Here is a 23,320-nt window from a genome sequence, read left to right on the forward strand (position 1 = left end):
GTGACATTGCTTTAATGGTGTGTATTATCATATTGCAGCAACTTCAAAAAATAAAGAAATCTGTTTAGTATTGTGCCTAATATATAACAATATATTACACAGCAGCTTCAAACAGATTCAGTGGGTCAGTCGATCAGATTTTATAGCTGGAACTGCCCGTTTTATTATAATAAATTTTTTCATGATTTGTTTCTATTAAGAGGAAAAGAAAGGGACAACTTGTTGACTTCTGTCTGCTGTTCTGTATTTCTTTAAACTGATTTCTTACATTCATCCACTACCCTCTATTCCTCTCTGCTTTTGTTCTTTTCCTTAAACTCAACATTGCCTTTGTGTGATTGCCCTCTGTAATGCATTCTACTCCACAGAGCACATTAGAGAGGGAGAAATAGAGCCGGTTCAGCCTCTGTTCTTGCTTGTCCCCTCCTTTGATGTGTCCTGTTTGCTGGGCTCAGCAGCCTGCAGATGGTAGAGTCCTGCTGAGTCCAGCAGCATACTCTTTTAGAGCTATTGCATGCTGAGAAAGGGAACTGAGACTGGAATGAAATGTCTGGAATCCAGCTCACAGGGATTGACGTTCTACAAGAAACAACATGCTCTTAAATGAGTGCATACATATACTCACACTCACAGAGACTTTTAGTGAGATACAAACTCAGCAGGACAAGCACCCTGATGGATAAACTGTATACTGTACTCTTTGCATTAAATCAGATCAGGGTTTTCAAGCAAGAGTCTGCAAAGGTCCTGCAGACAGGAGGACAGATATATAAAACGTATAGGATTTTCTTTAAAAAATATTTAAAATGTTAATGATGTTAAGAATAGTTATTAATTAAAGTAATTAAAAAGTGCAATTGAAAAAATATGGCTTTTTATATTTGGATTCTCCTGGTTTGCTGACAGTCTGGATGGTGGGTCCCTGGAAATGGGCGTCACTTTGTTTAAAAAAGTGGTGGGGACATTTGGGGGGTGTTGGTGGTGATGATATAAATTGTGAAGGCTTAGGCTTAGTAAAAAATATTAATTATGCACAAATAATTTAACTTAGTCTTTTACTGATAAATAAAATCTGTGATATAGATCCAGAGATGGTCTGTACATATGTACATTTAACTTTACAACTTCATTCTCATCTGCCACTGTCTATCCAGGGATTTTTTAGGTCAGTGGCTAAATGCTTGGATCAACAGTTAAGTTAAATGCATACTGTATGGCATTTGCGGACAAGGGGTTCTGGGTTCTAATCTTCCCAAATGTAACTTTTTATTTTAATAAACCAAAATTGCTGCTATATATTAATGCATTTTTATCAAGAGTGGGGACACAGTTGTTTGCATTTTTTTTTTTGTGATTTCACTAGAGCGGATACTGTAGAAAGCTGCAGAAAAACAAAAGAGAAGTCGATTATGAATGTCCCTGGGTTTGTAAATGTCAAAATGTCTTTTCTAGGGAGTTGTGTGGTCTTTATACCTGTCTTTCTCTCTTCCTTTAACTTTACAGACAAAGCAACACACATAGTCTCTTTCTTCCTGGCACTCATACCAAAATAACTCACTTTTACCATATATTTGTTCAGATATAATCAGCTGCAGCCTCTTCTGGTAAAGTACAGTTAATATTAGATCAACTTGCAATATGCTCATGACCTTTTATTGCACAGACAGTGTCATTGTTACTGTAAGGGTTGCCAACTTTTTGTCACACCAATACAGGATGCTTGAGCCCCTTTGAACATATTGTCGATTCAATATGGGACATTTCGCCATCTGATCAGGGTCCTGGTCAAGCATCTTCCTGCTGAAATACAGGACAATAGGCTTCCCGTATGGGACATCTTCATTTCCGTCAAAATACGGGACGTCCCGGCTAATACGGGACAGTTGGCAACCCTAGTTACTGTAGTGAATCTATACATGATAATGTTTGTATTTGAATGGTTAAATAAATCCAGCAGTACGTAAGGCGAGCACAGATAATATCTGCTGTGATGCCTGACCCATTGGAGATGGTCAAGGACAACATTGTCTCTTCTTATTGCACTGTAAATCAAGACAGCTTATCATTAATAGTTAACAGAGAATATTATAAAAAGGTCCTTTCTCTCTTTTCTGTGTCTGTGTGTCATAGGTGTCCAGATTCTGCCCGACCAGACACCATTCAACCCTGTTTATTGCCTTGTAAGAAAGACTGCATTGTAACACCTTTTTGTGAATGGACAGCCTGTCCAACATCATGCCTACCAGGTATATCTATTGACCTCTCTGCCCAACTTTTGATGTGGCTTTGCAATAGTATCTCACTTAAAGGAAGGTTATTGGTTCAGTGCAATACATAGACACATTTGTGTGGCATGCATTTTTTGTTATAACACCTACATGAATTCTTCCTTTAAAATAGTGTATTATTTGACCTTATTTTGTATTCTTGCATGTAGTATCATTTGAAAGTGGTTTACTGGCTTTACATGGTCATGACATATGGTAAATATTGGATTATATTTTAAAAAGTAGTCTCATGTTAACATAATGTCATGTGGATATACAGCACTTTTGAAACCCTGTCTATTTTAAAATGTATTGTGGCGCCCCATTTATTTCCACATGTGCCTTACTGCAACCACAATTTTTGTCTGAGAGAAGGGTTTAAATGATTCTATGTTTTTTTTTTTTTTTTACTTGTACAATTTAACTTGTATTGAACCCAGCACATTCCTTTAATTTTTAACAAAACTACTATGCCTATTGCCAGCCTCTCTCTTATGTAATAATTATCTTCTTGTCCTAGGAGATAAAAAGCATTAAATTCACAGAGTTTTTTATTAGAAAATAGAATTCATTACCTCCATGGGTACTGAGGGTTGGTAATGAAAACAGAATAGCTGTAGAGATTTGAGTGTGTGTGTGTACACCTCACACTTTCACACACTCAAGGCAATGGATGAATTCCAAATGGCTTTTTTGCTCGCAGTAAGGGGATCCTCCTCAAAGGACCATTCCAAACGAAAGTGTACAACTGAATTATTTCATGAAGGGTCCTTCCTCAAGGCTGTTAGCAAATCGTACATACAGTGGTCCTGGGTGGTGCATCCAAATGATTAATTTTGAAAATTATTATTTGAGATTTTACCTGAGATTCCAACCCAAGGGTAAATATTATTTTTATATGTACTGTATATATCTTTATGCATTTTGATGTTTTTATTTTTATTTATTTATTTATTTATTTATTTTTTTTATGAAGAGACACATAAAGAGAAAGTTCACAAGATAAAACAACAAAGATATGAATTAAATTAAATTCATGCCCAAAAGAGGCTGTATTTGACACAAAAGTTTTATTCTTAACAGCTATAAGAATGAGTTTTGCTGCTATGTTTTTTTTTTTTTTTTTAAGGTAGCATCCCATTTAAATTAAAGGAATATTCCGGGGTAAATACAAGTTAAGCTCAAACGACAGCATTTGTGGCATAATATTGATTACCACAAAAATTTATTTTGACTTGTTTCTTTAAAAAAAACAAAGAAATATGGGTTACAGTGAAGGGTATAGTGATGCTCATTTTCAAATTGAATTCACCCAGTATTCCACAGGCTACGGAATTTCATCCTCATAATTGTGCTATTATCAGTCTTTTAGTAATTAGCAATGTTTAATGAGCCTTACATCTTCTGTTAAATTAAGTTGTTACATCAGCTTAGGATCCATGCAGACGGAGCAAAGGGAGAACGAAGTCAACTGCGCCTGAGACATCATATCATTACCTTTTATCTAAAGAGCTCTTCCAATTGTTCCTGCTGTGAAAATCACTGACAGAATACTAATAAAGTGAGATATCTGTGAAAATAATGGTTTATATGTGTGTTCCATGTGCAGTGAACAGCACCATGCCGTTACAGTCACGATACAGGATCATCATCCAGCAGGCAGCCAATGGTGGTCAAGAGTGTCCAGACACTCTTTATGAGGAGAGAGAATGCGAGGCTCTTCTGGTGTGTCCTACTTACAGGTGAATAAATTGGAATTGTACTAATGGTTTAACGACACATCGGCCAGTCCAGCCAGTTTTATTTTAGTATCAAAACCCCGTACAGCTGTGTGTTGCAATTCAGAATTGCACGAAACAAAATGCACACATCTGTTCTACACTGTCATGTAAGCTTACAATGCAATCCACAAATATACACTGTAAAAAGAAGTAACTTGCAATTGTTACCTTAAAGAAATATTTCTACCTAATCTAACCCACCCCACACCGCAAACCATCACTACAAATCTTTCTTACAGATGGAAGACACACAAATGGCATCCATGTACTCTGGTCCCAGATTCAGTCCAGCAGGGAATGACAGGAGCGAGTGAATCGTGTGGAAAAGGATTAGAGATGAGAGGTAAGACAAGTTTGCTTCCCAAACAGTTCATGTTTATATTCTGTTGGTACACTACAAAGCCATACAGTATGTTTGTTGATCCACTTGTTGTTTGCTCTTCCTTTGAGCCATGTGCATTACTGTACACCTGAATGATTGTGTTCTTTGCTGAGCAGTGCTTTTATTGCATGGTGTGTGAAGTGTTTAAGTAGTGTGGTGCATTCCCCAGCATGTTTATATGACAGAATGGAAGTGAAAGCTGTATATCACAAACGATAAGGGGAACAGCCTGCCTTTGTGACACGTGTAACAAACATTTGGATTTTTTTAAACTTACATGAAGACACATGAACCCTTTTTTTCATTTATAATACAAGCATGATGTCTGTAAGGTCAACATTCTTTATTGAAGTTTGTGCTGTAAGGATTGGTGTAGTTTAGTTGTTAAAGAATTTAACTGGTAATGAAAAGTTGTAGGTTTAAACACCACAAGGGAAGAAAAACACTGAAAAAGTTAAAACTGTTGACAGTTAAAACTGTTAAATGTGTACTGTAATTCTCTTTTAAGCCCAGCTTAATTGGTAATTAAGAGTTTTTTATAAGGCAAGCACCACATACAAAGTGGTGTACAATAAAGGGGGAATTTTGAGGGCTATTAAAATTAATTTGAGAGAATTAAAATGAAAACATTCTGATTTCTGTCCTCTGTTAATGTCTGCAAAGGACATTTTTTGAGAATGTATTAGTCTCAAGTTGTTTTCTTTTTCCCAGAAATCTTAAACAAAACTGATTCAAGGAAACACTTATATATAATATAATTAACAGTTTTTATATAACAGGGATTCATCAACATGATTGCAGTATATAATGCTTAACAGATATTTAGTTCATGTCCATTCAAATAGTTTGTATTTTGTATTTACAGTATGTATTTGTCAGGGACAATACAGATTAATTAACATCATATTGATTCAAATGTGCCAGATTTAGATAAGATGGCTTATATTCATATGCTGTCCTTGGGCAGGTTGATATTAAATGTAATTACACAATAGAAAATGAATATTAAGATAAATTGCACTAAACCAAAACATAATGAACATAATCTTCATAAAGTCAGTCAGTCATTCAGTCAGTCAGTCAGTCAGTTAGTTAGTTAGTTTGAAATGTAATGATTTTTATACTAATATACTCATTTGTCTTCCTATTTTAATATGCATGTTAAACATTATATCATGTTTGTTAATTACTTAGAGTTTTGCTGTAAAAGTGAATGATAAACTCAAGATTGGAATCCACTGAAAATAATTTGACTGATTATTTCCAAATTGCTAATAATGTTCGTTCCACATTCCACATATTATGGAAACTCTGGATTTGTTGAGATCAAATTAAAATAAATGATGGTTTCCAAATGTTATTTATTTTGGACGCAATGTAGTGTGACATTTTCTTGACCTTCCCTAATTTATCAGCATATCATATTGATACAATGAAAGACATGCATTTTTGTAGAAAGTCAAAGGTCAGTAATATTCTAGATATTGAGTGCATTCATTCAAATTAATGAGGCCATTCATTAGAAATAATAAGTCTATGTAAATGTTATCTTGCATTAGAAGACTCCACTGGTAAGAAGCCAGTACAGTGAGAGTGCACCCACAGTAAGGTTGGAATAATGAAACATGAGATGGACTGCAACAAGAACTTGCCTGTGTGCAGATTCAATTTAATGGCTTATTTAAACCAGCACTTGACATAGTGTTGACCTTCTCTTGGATCTCTCCTACATGAGAGCATAAATTCAAGTAAACAATAAATCTCAGCTCATTTACAAATGCTGCTCACCGATTAGTTCCTGCTTTTTACTCCACAACAACTGACAGCGAGGACTGCAACTGCAAGAAGCTCTTGTTTTTACCTTATTCTAGTGATTAAAAAGTATGTAGGTTGTGTATGTACCCAGATGATTTATTGTTGTATTTTAGGCAAGCACCCCAGCTGGTGTAATTTGATTATGCTCAGCATTCTCAGGTGGAGTGGTGGCTTGAGACAGGCACACAGACACTCTCCGCCACGCAGATGCAAATGAGCTAGCCGCAGACTCGTGCTTTGTTTCACAACACTTGCTCTATCAGCATCCTGAAAAAAAAAAAAAAAAAAAAAAAAAACAGGGGTAGAAGGCAGTCCATTAAGTTATATTAAATTACTAAATGAACCAGAAAGACAGACACCTTTGCAAAACTAATGGGACATTGTTTATGTGAAACGCACATATATTGTGCTACCTCAAACAGATTTGCAGCAAAAAGAGATGACCAGTCATTCATATTCAATGAGAGTTGTCAATATGAGGCGACATGAGTGACAGCGATCCTGATGTGACAAAGTTGAGCAGTTTAACATTATGTAAATGAGCAGTGACATGATGCAGAGCCTACCAATGGGAGAGAAGACTGTGGAGCAGTTGGATACTTTCATTCAGTACATTTATATGCACAGTTACATTTGAGCCTTTCAGAACATGTGCAACGTGTGGAGATCAATTGTCATCTGATTAAAGGGATGTTCCAGGTTTAAAGCAAGTTAAGCTCAATCGACAGCATCTGTGGCATAATGTTGATTACCACAAAAATTGTATTGACTCGTCCTTCCATTTCTTTTAAAAAAACAAAAATGGAGGTTACAGTGATGCACTTACAATGGAAGTGAATGGGACCAAGTTTTGGAGGGTTTAAAAGCAGAAACGTGAATATAATAATTTCATAAATGCACTTACATTAATTCTTCTTTTAAAATTTGTGTATTATTTGAGCTGTAAAGTTGTTTAAATCATCACTTTTATAGTTGTTTTAGGGTTTGTGGACATTACATCATCATGGCAACAAAGTTGTAAAATTGGTTATAACTTTATACAGAAAAGGTTGGTAAGTGTTTTTATCACACTAAAATCATGTTAACACACATTTTGTTTATGTCTTGTGGCTTTAATTTTGAAAAAGTGAGTATTTTAACGTTCAAAAATTGGCCCCCATTCACTTCCATTGTATGTGCCTCACTGGAACCCAGATTCTTGCTTTTTTTAAAGAAAAGGAGGGACGAGTCGAAATTATTTTTTTGTGGTAATCAATATTATGCCAAAAATGTTGTTGATTGAACTTAACCTGTATTGAACCCGGAATATTCCTTTAATTTAAATGGGATACTACCTTAAAAAACATAGCATGTACCTATACACGTCTATACAGGCTGGATGAAGCCACGCTTCAATCACATTATCTAGACCAGTACCAATCAGACTATCAAATGTATCCGCACTTTAAAATCAAACTTACTGATCGTGTAAGATCGCCTGCTAGTAATCAGCAGTACAGCGACTTGCTGACCTCTAGCAATTCAAACAAGATCAGTGATAACATCCCTTAACAAACAGTCTACATGGTGACAATATGGGACAAAACGCGAAGTTGTCTACACTGTAAGCACACAGCTAAATCTGAATGGTCTCATTGGTTGCTTTTTGCTATATAGAACATAAATGTCCAGGACACATTTCACTCTTGTTGTGGCATGCCTCATTTTCACTGATGAAAATTTGAGTCACATATTGTTTGAATAGTTTTTGTTGCCACTTTTTTTATTTTTGAGGCTTCTACGCATACCTCTTGTTGTAAAACGGCTCCTTGTACTTTCGTTTGGGGATCTTGTTATGTTAGTTTTGAATTGAACATCTCACTGAAGTCAAGTGCAATCTGGTTGTCCTCTAAATCATGCCATGGGTATTTAAGATGGCAGATATATTGATTATACCACACGTACTAATCTTTGTCTCACATCATGGATTAAAATGTCCCAGTTAATCAATTCACATTATTATAGGGTGGCTAGGGGAGCACTTTCCAAAGTACCTCTTGGTATTGTGCCAAGCTCCAGTAGTCATTTAATTGGGCTTAGATTCCAACACATTGAAACATTAATTTTAGGAGCACATGAAAGGGTTACTCTAATGAATAGAAGAATCTTAGAGTTTTTTGTGTGTGTGTGTGTGTGTGTGTGTGTGTGTGTGTGTGTGTGTGTGTGTTCTCGGCCTGTACAGTTAATGAGTTTGAGAAGCTTAGCTGGCAACTCTGACAGAGTCTTTTATGGACCAAAAAAGTTATCTCGCGTGTCCTTTTGTACAGTCAGCAAACATTGTCACCTTTGTAAGTGGCTGTATTATTAAGATGATCCCTGTCAAGAGATGAGATAAGAATAAAATGTTAACAATTGGGAGAGGAGATGAATTGAAAGAGAGTGGTATTGAGATGGAGGAGAAAGGGGAAATAATTGTGCTAAAAATGGGCGGCCTGCCGCTCCTCTCAGAATGTCACTACTGTCAACCTTTCTGTCTCTGGGGCACTGTGGAGAAAAAAGGAACGAATGAGCAAAGAAAAGGTAGTGGAGAGAGTAGGAGGGAGAAATAGTTTTCCAACCTTGGAGGCAAATGAAATGGTAAAGATTAAAAAATAAGTATCTCATCTCAAACCTCCAGTTTCACATTTACCAAATAGAAAGACAACTTGCTTAGAATAAAATAAAAAGAATATTCAACAATAGGATAAACTGTCGTTTAAGGTACATTTTATACTACATACTGTAGCTCTCTGGAATACTTGATTCTGATTGGTCAGTTGCAGCATTCTGTGTCTATATATATATATATATATATATATATATATATATATATATATATATATATATATATATATATATATATACACTACTGGTCAAAACTTTTGAAACACTTGACTGAAATGTTTCTGATTATCTTAAAAACCTTTTGATCTGAAGGCTTATGCTTACATTTTTGAAATGAGTTTTGTAGACAAAAATATAATTGTGCCACTATATTCATTTATTTAATTATAAAACTAAAATTTAATTAAAAAAAAAAAATAGTTTTTGAAATTGATGATTTGGACCAAATAATAAAGAAAAGCAGCCAGTAAGTGCCCAGCATAGATAGGGATGATACCTCAAGAAGTTGGCTGAGAAAATGTCAAGAGTACATGTCTGCAAATTCTAGGCAAAGGGTGACTACTTTGAAGATGCTAAAATATAACACAGTTTTGATTTATTTTGGATTTTGTTTATTCACAACATAATTTCCATAGTTCCATTTATGTTATTCCATAGTTTTAATGATTTTACTATTATTCTAAAATGTGAAAAAAAAAAAAAAAAACATTATAACAAAGATGTCAAATGTATACAGTTGAAGTCAGAAGTTTACATACACCTTAGCCAAATACATTTAAACGTATAACATTTGAATAAATTTTTTCACAATTCCTGACATTTAATCGTAAAAAACTTTCCCTGTCTTAGGTCAGTTAAGATGACTATTTTAAGAATGTGAAATGTCAGAATAATAATAGAGAGAATGATTTATTTCAGCTTTTATTTCTTTCATCACATTCCCAGTGGGTCAGAAGTTTACATACACTGCCGGTTTTGGAGCAGTGGCTTCTTCCTTGCTGAGCAGCCTTTCAGGTTATGTCGATATAGGACTTCTTTACTATAGATACAGATACTTGTCTACCTGTTTCCTCCAGCATCTTCACAAGGTCCTTTACTGTTGTTCTGGGATTGATTTGCACTTTTCGCACCAAACTACGTGCGTCTCCTTCCTGAGCGGAACGATGGCTGCGTGGTCCCATGGTGTTTATACTTGCGTACTATTGTTTGTACAGATGAACGTGGTACCTTCAGGCATTTTGAAATTGCTCCCAAGGATGAACCAGACTTGTGGAGGTCCACAATTTATTTTCTGAGGTCTTGGCTGATTTCTTTTGATTTTCCCATGATGTCAAGCAGAGAGGCATTGAGTTTGAAGGTAGACCTTAAAATACAATCACAGGTACAACTCCAATTCAGTACACCTCCTATCAGAAGCTAACTGGCTAATTGTCTAAAGGCTTGACATCATATTCTGGAATTTTACAAGCTGCTTAAAGGCACGGTTAGCTTAGTGTATGTAAACTTCTGACTTGGAATTGTGATATAGTCAATTAAAAGTGAAACAATCTGTCTGTAAACAACTGTTGGAAAAATGACTTGTGTCATGCACAAAGTAGACGTCCTAAACGACAAGCCAAAACTATATTTTGCTAATATGAAATCTGCAGAGTGGTTAAAAAATTAGTTTTAATGACTTCAACTTAAGTGTATGTAAATTTCTGACTTCAACTGTGTATATATATACAGTATATATATATATATATATATATATATATATGTGTGTGTGTGTGTGTGTGTGTATGTGTGTGTGTGTGTGTGTGTATATATACATACACACAGTACGGTCTACAAAGGCGGGTTTCAGTTAAAAAAAATAAAAAAAAATTGATGGCTCAGTCGAAGTATCACGAAAGTGGAATGGTGTTTATTTACAAAGTTCCCAGGTAAGTGAAAACAACTTTGGTTGACTCCATATCAACAATAAAGAAAAAAAAAAATGAATCACAGAATTCCTACCACAGTTAGGTTCTGAGTCACACTTCTTAACCTCCCACTCCAACAACTCTGAAAACTGAGCTATTTATATACCCAATGCCCCTCCCTTGGCACATACCATTAGCAGGTAACAGCTCAGCAAATCACAAAATTTGATGTACAGCATACATTATTTGTACCTCGTTGTTTTTTCTTCACGTAAAACCAAAAAGGACTAATCTATCTCTGTTTAGACATTAAACATTTAACCAAAAATAATAATAAAACAACACAGATATCAAGTGTTTCAATCATCGGGTGACCTGGAATCAAAACCTGAAACAAGACATTAAAGTCCCCCAGTGGTGGAACATGGCTGACATGAATGAAAACAACAACAGGAGACTGAACCTTCGGCAGCCACTACACACCACAATACATTAAACTGATATGTGCAATAAACAATATTAAACAAATAACTGTGTCTGTATGGGTTTATGTACTAAAATAACCATATGGGATGAAATGATGACATGATTTGTGTGTGTGTGAGAGAGAGAGAGAAAACGCTTGTGCTTTCCTTGCTAACACAGCACATCACCTGCACAATGAAAGCAGCATGAATGAATGGGTAAATGAATGCAGTGTCCATGTGAGTACCGTCATGGTCAGTGACAGAGCCCTCTGTCACATCACCCCCCTTCTCTTCTGGATTGCCCAAGGAAGGCAATCGGGACAGGTAATCAGCTATGATGTTTTTTTCTCCCTACTCTGTGGTAGATGTTGAACTTATATGGTTGCAGTGCCAAATACCATTGAGTAATTCGACTGTTGTTGTCTTTCATTGTCTGTAACCAGGTCAGAGCTCTGTGATTCGTATCAAGGTCAAACTCTCTTCCAAGGAGATAATAATTCCACTTGATTGTCAAGCACTCTTTCTCAGTGGTTGAGTAGTTCTTTTCACGGGGTAGGAGCTTCTGGCTAAGATACAGGACAGGTCTCTCTTCTTCTCATTAGCCTTGTGCCAGTACCACTCCTAGACCCACTGCAGAAGCATCTACTTGCACAAGAAACCTCTTGCTGAAATCGGGACTTTATAGTACTGGAGAAGAACATAGACAATCTTTGAGCATGTTGAAACCAGACTCACAAGTAGCGGTCCAGTCCACTGGATTTTTGGCAGCCTTGGTTGTAAGGTTGGTGAGAGGTTCAGCAAGTGTGGCAAATTGAGGAATAAACCTTCTATACCATCCTACTAACCCCAGAAATGATAGCACCTGTCTTTTTGTGTGTGGTCGCCGGATGTTCTTGATTGCTTTGACTTTGTCCACCTGAGGCTGAATCTCTCCCTTACCAAGCAAGTATCCAAGGTACTGAACTTCACACTTACTTAGGTTCAGAGTCATGCCTGCTTCTTGTAGTCAGCTGAGAACACGTTGGAGGTGTTGTAGATGTTTGTTCCAGCTTTTGCTGTAAATGACAACATCATCCAGGTATGCTGCTGAACAGTCCTCACAACCCTGGAGCACAACATAAGCCATTGAAATGTTGCTGGTGCCCCATGAAGTCCAAAAGACATTGTCGTGAAATGGAATAGCCCCAGGGGTGAATGAAAAGCAGTGTATTCCCTTGACTTCTCATCCAACAGGACTTGCTAGTAACCCTTACAAAGGTCCAATGTTGTGATGTAGGCTGCTTGTCCAATTTTCTCTAATAACTCATCAGTTTGGGGCATTGGATAAGCATCAAATTGGGATACTGTATTAAGCTTCCGGAAGTCCATGTACAGATGAAGCGTTCCATCTTTCTTTGGGATAATTACCATGGGGCTACTCCATTCAATGATGGAAGGTTCCTCCAAGTTCCTGCATGTTCACAATTTTATCTTTCACAGCTTGGGTTAATCTTTCTGGTACCCTGTATGGTCATTGTCTGATTGGGGTGGCATCTTTGAGATGAATGGTGTTTTTTAGATCCTGTGTCTTGCCAGGTGTCGGTTGAAACAAGTGAGGTACTTGCACAAATATATTCTGGAGGTCCCTTCTCTGGGAGTTACTCAAATGTTGTAGGTTGACCTGATTGTGTATCTTCCACTCTCTCCAATCTGGTTCCCCGTCCTTTTCTTCTTCCATCTTCCTCACCTTTAGAGCCTGTTCTACCGGTTCTTCAGTGGGTCTGTCCTTCCACTCTTTGAGATGGTTGACATGGTATGTCTGCTTCTTCTTACCCTGATCGGAATGTGAGATTTCATATGTCACCGGACTTATCTTGCTCAGGACAGAGAATTTTCCCTGCCATTTAGCTAGCAGCTTATTCGTCATGGTAGGTAGCAGCAGCAGAACCTTCTGTCAGGGCTGGTACTCTCTTTTCTGAGCATGTTGATCATACCACCTTTTTTTGGGCTTGCTGAGCTTCCTTAAGGTTCTCCTGGGCTACTCCACGGTATTGGACAATCCCCTGTTCCGATGACTCCATGGTAGGTCCTTACCGGCTCTACTGCAATAGATCAAGGGGACCTTGAACAGGCCACCCGTACAATAGTTCAAATGGTGCAAACCCCGTGGATGCTTGTGGCACTTCCCGATAAGCAAACATCAAGAAGGGTAGCCATTTGTCCCAGTATTTTCCTGTATCCCCCACAAACTTCCTCAACATCCTCTTGAGCGTGCCGTTGAACCTTTCCACAAGGCCATCAGTTTGGTTGCTGGGCCGTTGAGCTCCTCCTCGGCGAGCGTTGATGTACCGGACGGCCAGCTTGGCCGCAGTAAGTCCATCTGCTGGCTCATGTTCCTTTACCCAGGTTCTGATGTCATAAGGAAGTACCCTTAGTAGCTGCTCGAAGATGATTACCTATCCAATTTCCTTCTTGGTTCGCTGTTTAGGGTGGATCCAGCATCTGTAGAGCCCCTTGAGGCAGTGGTAGGTCTCAGTGGTAGTTTCACAAGGTGGCGTCGTCATCGCTCGAAATCGCTGGTGGTATGTTTCTGGGAAGATGTCAAACTTTACCAGCAGAGTCTCCTTCAGGTCGTCATAGCAGTCCGCTTTCTCCTTGTCCATGGCTGTGTAGGCCTCCAGAGGTTTGCCGGACAGCAATGACATGAGTCGACATGCCCACTCCTCTCTTGGCCATTTACAAGTCTTGGCTATTCTCTCAAAATGCAGAAGAAAATTCTCTATATCCTCCCCTTGCTGATACATGGGTATCCATGATCAGCAAGGGTAACAGTGCCATGAAAACAGCTCCAACCTGCATCTCAGAATAGCATTCTGAGATGCTATTCTTCTCACCACAATTGTACAGAGTGGTTCTCTGAGTTACCATAGACTTAGTTCGAACCAGTCTGGTCATTCTCTGTTGACCTCTCTCATAAACAAGGTGTTTCCATCTGCAGAACTGCCGCTCACTGGATGTTTTATGTCTTTGGCACCATTGGTGCTAGATGGGCTGGTTTGAGTATTTATGTAACTGCTGATCTCCTGGGATTTTCACACACAACATGCTCTAGAATTTACTCCAAATGGTGCCAAAAACAAAAAACATCCAGTGAGCGGCAGTTCTGTGGATGGAAATATATATATATATATATATACTGTGTATATATATATATATATTGAGCATAGTAAATTAATTTAAACTCAAATCACTATTTAATGCCAATTTATTTATTTTAGAAGCCATTGAAAGAGCACCTATTATGGTTTTTAAACATGCCTAATTTTGTTTTAAAGGTCTCATACAATAGATTTACATGCATCCAAGGTCAAAAAACACTTTAATTTGCTCATAATTTAAATTGCAGCATTACCTTTTTTTCCTAGTGTCAAATATGACTCGTTCAATGATCCATTCTAAAGGATTCATTCTAAACTCCCCCTTTCAGAGAGCCTAATCTGCTCTGATTGGTAAGATGTCTCAGTCTGTTGTGATTGGTCTACCGTTTATTGTAGTGTTTGAGGCTGGGTCAAAGCTGTTCGCGAGCAGCCAGTGAAGACCAGAGGCGTTTTTTTTATTACCAAATTACGTAGTTTAGTACAGGAAGTTAGTCTGGAATTACTAAAAACTTGTTTCAGGTGTTCAGAATCAGTTCTTTCTTTTGAGAGTCAATAACTCCATTTGTCATGCACTTTGATTTTTGAAACTTTGCAGACTTTTTTACATTCACAAACAGCTATATAACACACTACATGAAAGTTAATATTTGGAAAACCATAATAGGTACTCTTTAATAAGTCCTGATCAACCTTTTGGGGTTTATTTTGTGATAATGACTTGTGGACTGTACATGATCCCTTATACACCATAGAATTAACATACAGAGGAACAAAACAAACAAATGCTTCTGCTAATCATAATCTGAATCTTTCAAAACTGTAGAAACACAAAAGCAAACTATGATACTATAATAACACCATCCTACATCTATTTACAGTACTGTCTCCACCCACGTTGCTCTGAAGTATATAGAGCAAACGATTAGGTCAGAGAGCAAAATTTGAATTTCAAATAGGAATCAATAAGATGTGTTAAAGGCATGTTTGTACATCCATGCCTCTTCAAAGACATCAGAGGGTTCTTCTCTGAGATAACAGCATGACATTGCTCTAGGGAAGGTGACATCCATGTGGACTAGAGTCAGATGGGATGCTCTCAGAGTGGCAACTGAACATTCACAATCTTTTTGTTCTAAATTAATAATTCAAACGATTCCTTGTGCTGTGTTCAAAGCCAGTCAGACAGATTTGGAAGGGAAATAATCATTTAAATATTTTTTTTTTTCTGTGTTTGCAGTACACAGTCTGTGTAGTTATTCTACAGTTCAATCGACACCAATGAAATCTAATCAGCCTCATTAAGTGATGGTAAATGTGCAGCTGTTTTGTTTTTGTTTTTCTTTATGAAAACTAGCCTAATTTATTGGTCATTGATTGGTCATTAGGAGCAGTCAGTGTTTTTAAGGTGTTGTTATTAAGTCACATTCAATGTCAAACAGTGTCAGCCAAAAATAAGCCTTGCTGTTTAGTTTGAAAAGTTTCCTTCAAGTGTCATCGTTACAGATATATGTTAGCTGACTTCTCATGAAAAGCCTCAGCTGAGTGGAAGCCAGCCACACTCTGGAGGACTGTGTCAAAACATGTCATCATGTATGGCAGAGTGGCAAATTTAAGTCGGTGAGCGAAGAGTTCTCGGCACAATCTCGGCTGTCGGCTAGGAATACATCAACCTGTGGGTGGAATGGATGCAACAGTGTGCTGAAAAGGTAACTGGTGGCTTCACATTTGACAAGCACATCATTTATCGTCCCTCAGTGGCAGCAATGCTGAGGAGGAGTATTTTCAAGCAGGAGGATCTGAAATCAGCACTGTAAAAGATAGAATTACGGGGGAATCATAATGGCTTTTAGTCACTATGCCTTTGCGTAATTCAGTGGCAAATACATATCCATGAATTTGCTTCACCATTTATGCCTAAAGGAACTGCAATTGGACATTAACATTAATTAATGAGGCTGATTGGATTGGAGTGGTGTTGATTGATGTGTAGAACGACTTAGTCTTTTAGATTTAGACCTTTGACCGACTGGCATGAAGTCTAGTCCTCACTTAAACTGATGCATTTAACCTTGCAAAATTTGGCAAATTAGTTCTTCCTCAGAAGCATTCACTGTATCAATTCAGTACCTTGTAAGCACAACTTTGTTTCCTGGTAGACTGAAGCTTGCGTAAAGCCAACTAATCAAGTGGGAATTGCCGATTTTAGCCAGCGCTTGACATTTTTGTGTCCAGTGTGCATCAGGTGGTGAGCGAATGGACTGTAGGCGGTCCGATGGTGTGCTGTCTGTGGCTGACTAGGAATGAATTGAATTGTTACCTCTGTACTGTATGTACTTTATCACATAAATTATTTTTTTCTTTGTAGATCCGTAGTTTGCAAACTTGAATTAACCAATAAACAAGTGGGCATAAATAACTGCAGATGTACTGTTGTATTAAAGCTGTGGTGGTGTTGATTGTGTTTTCTCTCAGGAGTGAGCTGTGTGGATGAGTATGATGAGGTGGCAGACGTGTCAGAGTGTCTGCAGTGGGCTGGGCCTATGCCGTCACGCTTCAGGAGCTGTCGGGTGCCCTGCAGGGATGACTGTGCTCTCAGTACTTGGTCTAAATTCACAGAGTGCTCTGGCTGTGGGAACCGACGCACCCGCAAACGCACCCTAACAGGTGAGATACATTCAGATAACTCACAATGTGACTCACGGTTGCGAAAATGCATCATATAACATAACAGCTCCACAATTTATACACTAATTACATTAATGAGAAAATAGTGTGAGGTGACTGAGGTTACCTAGTGATTACAGATCTGAGTTGGCGACCAAAGGTTGCAGGTTTGAACTATGCAAGGGGCAATCCCTGAGCCATCACCAATCTGCCCTTGACTAAGACACTTAACCTCAGATTGCTCCATTGGGGATGTAATTTAAAGAAAGTAACACTGTATATTAGGGCTGTCAATCAATCGCAGTTAATCGCATATTAAAATATTTGCTGAGAAAGCCCCTCAAATCACAATAATTCAATATATAATGATTAAATAATTATAAATAGTTATATTTAAATTATTATAAATGTAATACATTATAAATGTAATAATTCAGACAATGAAAATGCCTTACATTATTGTGGCAGACAAATAAAGCATGGATAAGTACATACAAAGAGTGGTTTTAGAAGGCAATCTTTTCTTCATTTCCATATCATTTAACATAAGCATATCATTGGCCTACAGTCCACAGCAATCAATTCTGCAACTGAATTCGTCAATCTGTCCAAGATAGATTTATTATAAGGGCTTGTCTAAGGACGCATCAACATACACATATGTTAGATGGACGCTTTTCGAGCATCTTACTTTGGATGCATCACTTTTTGTGTCTCGACGATTTTCGCTTACTGCCCCCTGCTGAAATTAGGTGGTACTTCAGGTTTGCATTTCAGGGCCATGATTAATTGCGTAAATGTTTTTAATGTGTTATTTTTACATATAATTAATTGCACTGAATGAATGCATTAAATTGGCAGCCCTGCTGGATATAAATTGCACCCTTAAAAAAAGATCAGATTTCTTTACTTCCACTGAATCACACAATATGCTTTTTGAAACATCCTTAAATCATGCTGGATAACGTGAATCAGCAATTGTGGAGTCCATGCCATCTTGATAGTATGCTGTAATTAAAAAGGGGGACATACCAAAATAGAAGCGTTTTCACTAGTGGTCTCAGACTTTTGGACCCCACTGTAAATATGTACTGCAGATAAATGCATATGAAAGAATATACAAGTAAAAAAATAGAATAAGAGTAAAGGTAAAGTGTGCAATTTCTGCACTGCATTTCAAAACAGGTTTTCCAAACACTACTGCCTCGCCATCTCATCCCCTGTCTGCCATTGTTCAAAGCCCTGGTTATATGGCAATAAATAAAGATTTAATTCTGTTCTATTTTTTAGAAGTGTACTGATGAAGAAACAATCATTTTAAAATACTTTTCATTATGTTTTGATGAGAGCTGGCATGGTCTACAAGCAATTCTTACTTTACTTACCTCAGGAAATAGAAGAACAAGCTTCGATATATTTGTTCTTTACATTCAGTAGGATGTCTAGTGTGAAAGAATACTAAAAATGTTATACTGTACAACAGAATGAATATTGTCACAGTGAATATATTAAATCGTTATACCATAGCAAATTCTGACAAGTAATGGAACAAATTAGTGACAGCATATTTGTAAAATCCTTCGGGAGTTAGTGCCATGTTGTGTAATGATTTAGAGATTTTCACAATTGTAGGATCACTTCAGGAATATTACTTTAACAAAGGGAATTAGCTGACAGACACGTCAGCTTCGATATATTCCTAAACTGGGGATAATCAGCTGAAGGCAAGGAAATCGACTTGGAAACAGATATAATTTGAAGTGAATTCGGTAGTTGAAGGAGAATGTATATTCATTGTTTCATTAACTGTCCTCTACTTTTCCCCTTTTCTCCTTTTTTAATGTTACTGTGGATATCAAACTTGTTTTGACAGTTCTATCTATCATCAGAGATCAGAGACCTGCTGTGAACTTCTCAACAGGCAGTCTATTAGGGAATAACTGCAGGGCTTTCTGCTTTAGCTAGTTTGTTCCCATAAAATCATGATTGGCTCTCATTAAGATCCTGCACATCTGACAACATGATGTGTTTTCTGTGTCAAATAAACTTTCAAAGGCTTTCTTAACATGATACTTTTTTTTTAAAATCCTACTTGAAAGACGAACAAACTCTAAAATGCCAAATATGATACCAAAAATTGAAGAGCATCAAAGGAAACAACTAGAACACTGCAAGCTAAGGACGATCGAGCTGCCTGCTTAATGGAATGCACAATATCCGGCAGATGTTGGTTTCTGGAGGTTTCATCAATAATGAATCATCACTGTGGAAAGTGTGTGTGTGTGTGTGTGTGTGTGTGTGTGTGTGTGTGTGTGTGTGTGCTATAAATATACACACACTCTCACACGCAATGTTAGCAGTGAGCAGATTGTCAGTAAGGCTGTAGTGTTCTGATGCAGATTTCAAACCGTTAGAGCTGTTTTCTATCACTGGCCACCTCTGAACACCAAAAGCAGATGGAGGCTGTCAAACACACAGCAGGGAGGTGTCTGGACACAGTGAGAGTGTGAATCTCTTTCCCTCTTCCTTTCCATCCATCTCTCTCTCTCTCTCTCTCTCTCTCAATTCAATTCAATTCAATTTAAAGAACTTTATAAGCATGAATGTGTATACATACAATATTGCCAAAGCATTAATACACAAAACAGATAATGACAAGACAAATAATAATAATAAAACATTAACAAATAACAATAAAAATAGAATTAAATCCCTCTCTCTCTCTCTCTCTCTCATGAAAACATAAATTCTGCCTCTAGAATGAATAAGGCCGTCGTGGTGTTCCTAAAAAGTGAAAATGTATTAAAAACACTGACTGAAAGCAGAATTTGGGTCAAGGAAACATACGTGCCTGTAAAACCTTTATCTGCTCTGGCTACAAAAGTTACCGTCTCAAATATACCACTGTTCATTGGTAATGATGTCAATATAAAAGAGCTGACTAAATCATGTAAAACTGCAGGTGGGGTGAAAACAATTCCACTTGGATGTAAAAACGCCTCACTCAAACATGTGATGTCTTTTAGAAGACAAGTTTACATGTTTTTGACATCTCCCGAAAAAACGCTTGATCTATCTTTTCATGTGTTTCACGGAGAGAGCACATATATGGTGTATGCAAGCATGGAAAGTTTGCATTGTTTTGAGTGTGGAGACATTGGACATAAACATTTTACCTTTTTGCACAAAGAGAACGCTACTGAGATTCAAGGCTCGTCAGTAGTTGTGGAGAATCATACAGAGCCGGAGGATAGTTCGCAAATATAGTTGGTCAATTCTGTGGAAGAACCTGATGAGGCGATGATTCAGAAGGATATCAACACTGAGGTAAGACAAAAAGTTTCTGTTGTTAATGATAATGAAAATCTAGTGGGAGTGGTGTTGGATGTGTTCAGCAGAATATTGATGGTTTGGTTTGTGAAGTACATCTGGATAAGAGAAACGATGAGGAGTGTTGTGATGATGAAATGGACAGAATGTCAGTGGTTACTGTGGGTAGTATAGGAGATGATGAATCATGTACTGACGGTGATGTAGGTAAGGCCTGTGAAGGTGAGCTGTATACAGCTGAACAGATCAATGCTTTCTTAGATGATCTGGAAGGAAGGAGTGTTGAACTGTGCAAGTTTTTCCAGGATCCAAATACATTTATAGAATCATTGATGAAAATAGGTAGAGAGTGTAGTACTGAAGTGCTGTCTCAGCAGAAGAGATTTAGGTTAAAGAAATACATAATGGCAATCAGGCAAGGCTCAAAAACTGTTCGGACTAAAGGTCGGACTGCAAGAGGCAAATCTAAATAAGAGCACATGGGTGTCTATCTTGTGTTTCTTTTAACAATACTGGTTTTGTTTAATCTCTCACCTTATTTTTTTATGGATGTCCTAAGAGTAGGGTCCTTAAATATAAATGGGGCTAGAGAAAGGAATAAATTGGCTCTGTTAAAAGAATGTATTGATCCTAAAGTAATTAATGTCATGTTTCTGCAAGAAACTCATAGTGTTGAAAGAAATGAAGTAGGCTGGGGTTTGTGGTGGGATGGGGAGTTTATTCTAAACTATGGCACTAATTTAAGTGCAGAGATGGCAATACTCTTCTCATCAAAGACTAAAATTAATATTTTATCTAAATGTGAAGTATAAAAAGGACATCTCCTGGTTTTAAGAGCTGAGATACATAAGGTTTTTGTTTTTATAAATGTTTATGCTCCTATTATAGGTAGTGACAGTATAAGACTTTTTCAGAAGCTTAAAGATTTTATTTGCATTTGTGCTCATGATGATTTTTTAATTGTGGGAGAGCATTGGAACTGCACTAAAGATTTTTTAGTGACAGATATTGGGAAGAACCCCATCCCATATCTGCTGTTTCCTTAAAAGCTGTTTTAACAAAGTCTGAACTTATTAATATTTGGAGGGAGAAGAATGGAGTGAAACAGAGAACAGGATTAGTGCTGCACGCTTAGATTTTATCTGAAGAAAATAATGTGTAATAGGGTAGTGAGTACACAAATAGTTCCAAATGCTATTTCAGATCATCACCTTATTACTTTACATATATTATTATCTCAAACAACTCCTCAGTTTTGTTATTGGAGGCTTAACACCAAGCTCCTACAACGTCATGATTTTTATGATCATTTAAAAAAAAAAAATAAATTAAGAGGACTGATCAGAAAGGTGACCACTTCTTCAGTGGTGGGAAGTGGGAAAAGTTCAGATTAAACTTTTTTGTCAACAGTTTTTAATGCACACACAAAGTGAATTTAAGCATGCTTTATCTGTTTTAGAACAAGAAATTTGTGAAATTCAGAATAATTTGGTGAATCAAAATGATTCTTGCTTACAAGAAAAATTGATTACTAAAAAACAAGAATTAAGTGAAATGTTACAAGAAAAGGTTAAAGCAGCTTTGGTTAGAGCACTTTTATATCTGTGCAAGATATGGATGCTCCCACAACATTTTTCCTTAATTTGGAAAATAAATGTACTTATCCTAATTTTATGCATTGTCTTCATTAATTGGATGGGACAGTTACCTCAGACCCTCAAGAGATGAGAAAACTTGTGGTGGATTTTTATTCTAATCTATTTGCAAAAGAGGACTCTGAGTCTTGTCTTTCAAATGATAATGAACTTTTTGTTGACCTGCGAGTGCTGGACAAGCGAGATGAGACAAGCGAGATGAGCAATCTTTAGAATCTGATCTTTCGCTTGAAGAAGTGACTGAAGCTGTAAATTAGTTTTGCTTAGGTAGAGCATCAGGCATTGATGGTCTACCGGCAGAGCTTTATAAAACTTTTTGGGGAGTAATTGGACAAGATCTTTTCAGTGTTCTAAAATAAAGTTAGAAATTGAAGATACTCCCTAAAAGCTGGCAGTGAGCTGTTCTTTCTCTTATTCCAAAAAGAGGAGATTTATGTATACTTAAGAACTGGAGGCCTGTGGCTGTTCTTACCACTGACTATAAGATACTCTCTAAGTGCATTGCTAATAGGCTTAAAAATGTTTTAGAGAATTTAATATTTGAAGACCAGTCTTACTGTATACCCGAAAGATCTATTTATGACAACTTGTTTTTAATGAGGGATATTTAAAACTATTCAGAGGTGTACAGTGTTGATTTTGGCCTTGTTTCTCTAGATCAAGCGAAAGCTTTTGATCATGTTGATCACCAATATCTGTTTAATGTTCTTAAGTGTTTTGGTTTTGAAAAAAAAAAAAAATGTTTGATTAAACTGGGAGGTGGGTTGAATGTCCCAGTAAAAATGGGAAAAGGAATTAGGCAAGGTTGCCCAATGTAAGGACAACTTTAAAGTTTGAAAATTGAACCATTATTTTGTTTGATGCGGAAAAAACTAAAGGGTATATTTATAGTTGGAAGTTTAAGAAAAGAACCTATTATACTTTCCACTTATGCTGATGATGTGACTGTGATAATTCAACATACAGAAGACGTAAAACACCTAGAGGAAATCTTAGAGGTGTATGAAAAGGCTTCTTCAGCCAAACTTAACTGGGGAAAAGCAGAAGCACTATGGTATGGATCTAAGATGAATAATGGTACTAACTCTTTGCCTAAACTTCCTATGAATGTGCAGTGGAACAGAATATGCTTTAAATATTTGTGGATATATCTTGATCACGATTATTTTAAAAAGAAAAATTGGGAGGGGTTAGTGGAGACAGTCCATGCTAAGTTGTCTGGATGGAAATGTTTGCTACCCCAGTTGTCATATAGGGGAAGCAAACTGATTACCA

General features: G+C 37.1%; 1 protein-coding gene across 1 annotated transcript in view; it reads left to right on the forward strand.

Annotated features, from left to right (window-relative positions):
- Positions 1-23,320, forward strand: part of LOC127447860 (thrombospondin type-1 domain-containing protein 7B-like) — a 331,798-nt gene that overhangs the window by 212,531 nt on the left and 95,947 nt on the right. The window contains exons 11-14 of the mRNA XM_051710006.1: positions 2,131-2,246; positions 3,877-4,009; positions 4,288-4,391; positions 16,869-17,060. Coding sequence (XP_051565966.1) covers positions 2,131-2,246; positions 3,877-4,009; positions 4,288-4,391; positions 16,869-17,060 — 545 coding nt within the window. The remainder of the gene's footprint in view (positions 1-2,130; positions 2,247-3,876; positions 4,010-4,287; positions 4,392-16,868; positions 17,061-23,320) is intronic.

The sequence above is a fragment of the Myxocyprinus asiaticus genome, chromosome 11, assembly GCF_019703515.2.
Source record: "Myxocyprinus asiaticus isolate MX2 ecotype Aquarium Trade chromosome 11, UBuf_Myxa_2, whole genome shotgun sequence".
NCBI lineage: Eukaryota > Metazoa > Chordata > Actinopteri > Cypriniformes > Catostomidae > Myxocyprinus > Myxocyprinus asiaticus.